General features: G+C 52.9%; 1 protein-coding gene across 1 annotated transcript; it reads right to left on the bottom strand.

The window, feature by feature from the left end:
- Positions 1 to 200: 200 nt before the first annotated feature.
- Positions 201 to 2,981, bottom strand: HOXB2 (homeobox B2). Its single transcript, XM_056863956.1, has 2 exons — positions 2,593 to 2,981; positions 201 to 918 (listed from the first exon to the last, which is right to left on the bottom strand). Exons 1-2 carry the CDS (start codon positions 2,972 to 2,974, stop codon positions 215 to 217), a joined length of 1,086 nt encoding a protein of 361 aa, XP_056719934.1. The 5' UTR covers positions 2,975 to 2,981; the 3' UTR covers positions 201 to 214.

The following is a 2,981-nucleotide window of genomic DNA, read 5'->3' as shown; positions in this document are numbered from 1 at the left end:
ATTTAGGGGAAACGGGTTTTTAAAGGATCTGTCCACTGAACTTTCCAAGGAAATGGGTTTTCAGTGGGGTGTCCCAGGAAGTGAGGGTGCGTGAAGGGGGGGGGGCTCCTCTTGTCTTAAATGGCTAGTGGGGGGAGGGGCTCCGTGTATGCCTGCATGTATCTTTATAGAGGGGCACCGAACCCAAGGCAGATCAGAAAAGGTCGCTGGGTGTTTACTGGAAATTCAAATGCGGCAGATCGAAAGTACAAAGCGCGCTGGTAAAAAAGTCCAGGTCGTCGAGGGAGAAGTTGACAGGGCTGTCTAAGAACCCCTGGAGGTTGGGAGAAAGCCCCCCTGCGGTCTGTGGGCAGGAATCCACCGAGAAGAGGCTCAGATCTGGTGGCAACAAACTAGGCGAGTTCTGCCTGTCTTGGAAGGCATTGTCTGAGGAGGAAGAGGAGGAGGAGGAGGAGGAAGACCCAGAAGAAGCCCGGGCGCCAGCTGTCCCGTTTGGCGGCGGGTCGGGGTCTCCCTCCTCGGGAGGTGTCAGGTAACCCGCGGGGCCCCTGGGAGCTTCCCTGCCGCCGGCCGGGTAAGAGGAGGGGATCTCCAGGGGGTCTCCAAATGGAGACGGGCCCCTCTCCTCTTCCGCCGCCTCTTCGCCGCCTGGGTCCAGGCTGGAGTAACCCGCAGGGTCCCCCTCGGGGATCTCCTTGTGCTGCGTCTGCCGCTTGTGCTTCATCCTGCGGTTCTGGAACCAGACTTTCACCTGCCTCTCGGTCAGGTCCAGCAACGCGGCGATCTCCACCCGGCGGGGCCGGCAGAGGTACTTGTTGAAGTGGAACTCCTTCTCCAGCTCCAGGAGCTGCGTGTTGGTGTACGCCGTCCTCAGGCGCCGGGAGCCGCTCCCGCCCGGCTCGAGGAAGCCCTGGACGTCTGGAAAGGAGAGGAAGGAGGAGAAATCAAAAGCCACGCGAAGTGTGATCGCAAATGAAAAGGTCGGCTCCTTCCAGCGGCCGGGTGTTCTCGGCGTGGGCTTGGAGACCAAGCGTTGCATTGTTTGGCAAAAGAGCAAAACGGGGGTGTAACCCTCACCACCCCACAGCAGCTCACCAAAGGGGCTCAGGACCCCACAGGCATTTAGGTGCATTCATACACCTGCCCCCCCCCCAATTTGCAGTGGGGTTGGGAAATGCGTTTTTTAATTTGGGGGCGGGAGCTGAATGGAAGGAAGTTCTCCCCTCACCCTGGAAGGGAGAAATCGCCATTCCACCAAAATTCAGGGGGAGACCAGAGCTTCACAGTCCCACCCTCTCCCCATCGATTTCGAGAGAGAGAGAGAGAGAGAGAGCCCGCTTCCTTTCCTCCCTTTCCCCTCTCTCCCAGTTCTGGTGGATGCCAACGCCCGCCCTGGAGTCCTGGTTATGGGGTTCAGCTCCCTCCTCCAGAAGCGAAATGCTCATAACTCAATGCTAAAGCTAGCAGGGTGGACCAAGAAAGGAGGAAATGGAAGAATGGGATAAGAACCAGCTCCCCATGGACCTGCCTGCCTGTCAGCCTACCTACCTACCTGCCTGCCTACCTAGGAAATAGAAAATCCCAGGAGGGACCCCCCTCCCCAGTAGGGACCAAGCCAACCAACCCCACCCAGCGGTTCTCCTTTCTCCTCAGGGCACTTTGCGTTCTCCCACAATACTAATTCCTTGGGCACTACAAACCCAGCACCTTTAGGGGAAGATGTGGGGGGCGGGGCACTGAACAAAAGGAAAGGAGCCCCTCTCCTCCTCCGTTTGGTGAACGGGACCCATCCCCCCTCCGGGGGTTGTTAGATGGGTTGGAAGAATCTTGAAATGAAAGAATCTTGCATCCAAAGGATGGATGGACAAGCTGCCTTGTGAATGGTTATTGGGGAGAGATGGGGGAGGGGTGAACGGCTATTTATTCCTGTTTCTTGCTCTCTCTCTCTTTTTCCTCCGCCACTGTTTTCCCATCCATCTTTCTCCCAATCTTGGAATAAAGCAGTTTACCCAAAAAATTAAAATAAATAAAATAATTCCCACTTCTAAATATATCAGAAAAATTATCTTCTGTGTCTGGCTTTGTCTACATTTCCCCTCTGACGTTACAAAAAAACATTAAAAGCTACAAAAGAAACAGGTGTTGAAGACGATGAAAGAGGCGATGGAGGATGTCTTAGCCTGAATAAGGCTAAAACAATCCAAAAAATTAGGAACGTGTTTTTCTTAATGTGACACCTATTAGAATTTTTAAGGAGAAGAAAGAAAGAAAGAAAGAAAGAAAGAAAGAAAGAAAGAAAGAAAGAAAGAAAGAAAGAAAGAAAGAAAGAAAGAAAGAAAGAAAGAAAGAAAGAAAGAAAGAAAGAAAGAAAAAAAGAAAGAAAGAAAAGTAGCTTCTGCCATTTCAGTATTTTGGGGAGCTTTAAGTAATGTTAATATTAGGCAAACAGGTTCGCCCCCTCCTTTCCCTAAACTGAGCGCATTTCCAAGGGTAGGGATTTGGGGGTCTTCACCCATCCCCTCCGTTCCATTCCTGCCACCCCAGTTCTCCCCCCTCAAGCCCAGCCATCCCCGTGTGGTAGGGCATACAGACCTGCAGGAGAACCGACAGCAGATCCAGGCAGTGAAGAAGAGGAGGAAGATGGCGAAGAAGAGGCAGGGAACTGGCTGGCTTTCTTAAAGGATTTCTTCTCCTTCATCCAGGGGAATTCTCCAGCCAAAGGAGCAGGCTGCGGCGGGGGTCTCTGGGCCTGCCCATGTCTTGGTCGCTTTGGGCTCCTTGGCGTCGGCTGGCTGCTGGAAGAAGGATCCAAGCTGAGGAGGGTTTGTTCCAAAGGAGGAGGAATTAACGTCGGTGGTTCCTTGATTGATGAAGTTTGAAATGTCTCCAGGACAGCGGGAAGGGACGTCAGACACTCCGCTAGCGACGGCTGGCTGTTTATGAAGCCTATCTCCCTCTCAAATTCAAAATTCATGGCTTTT

The sequence above is a fragment of the Euleptes europaea genome, chromosome 18 (genome assembly GCF_029931775.1).
Source record: "Euleptes europaea isolate rEulEur1 chromosome 18, rEulEur1.hap1, whole genome shotgun sequence".
In the NCBI taxonomy this organism is placed as follows: Eukaryota; Metazoa; Chordata; class Lepidosauria; order Squamata; family Sphaerodactylidae; genus Euleptes; species Euleptes europaea.
The sequence above is the reverse complement of the archived record's forward strand: the minus strand, read 5'-3'. Positions and strand labels throughout refer to the sequence as shown.

Excerpts from the sequence above, each read along its gene's own strand:
- HOXB2 (XM_056863956.1), bottom strand. The coding sequence starts at position 2,974 with ATGAATTTTGAATTTGAGAGGGAGATAGGCTTCATAAACAGCCAGCCG. Across the intron at positions 919-2,592 it reads TGCTGTCGGTTCTCCTGCAG|ACGTCCAGGGCTTCCTCGAG; the intron begins GTCTGTATGCCC and ends TCTCCTTTCCAG.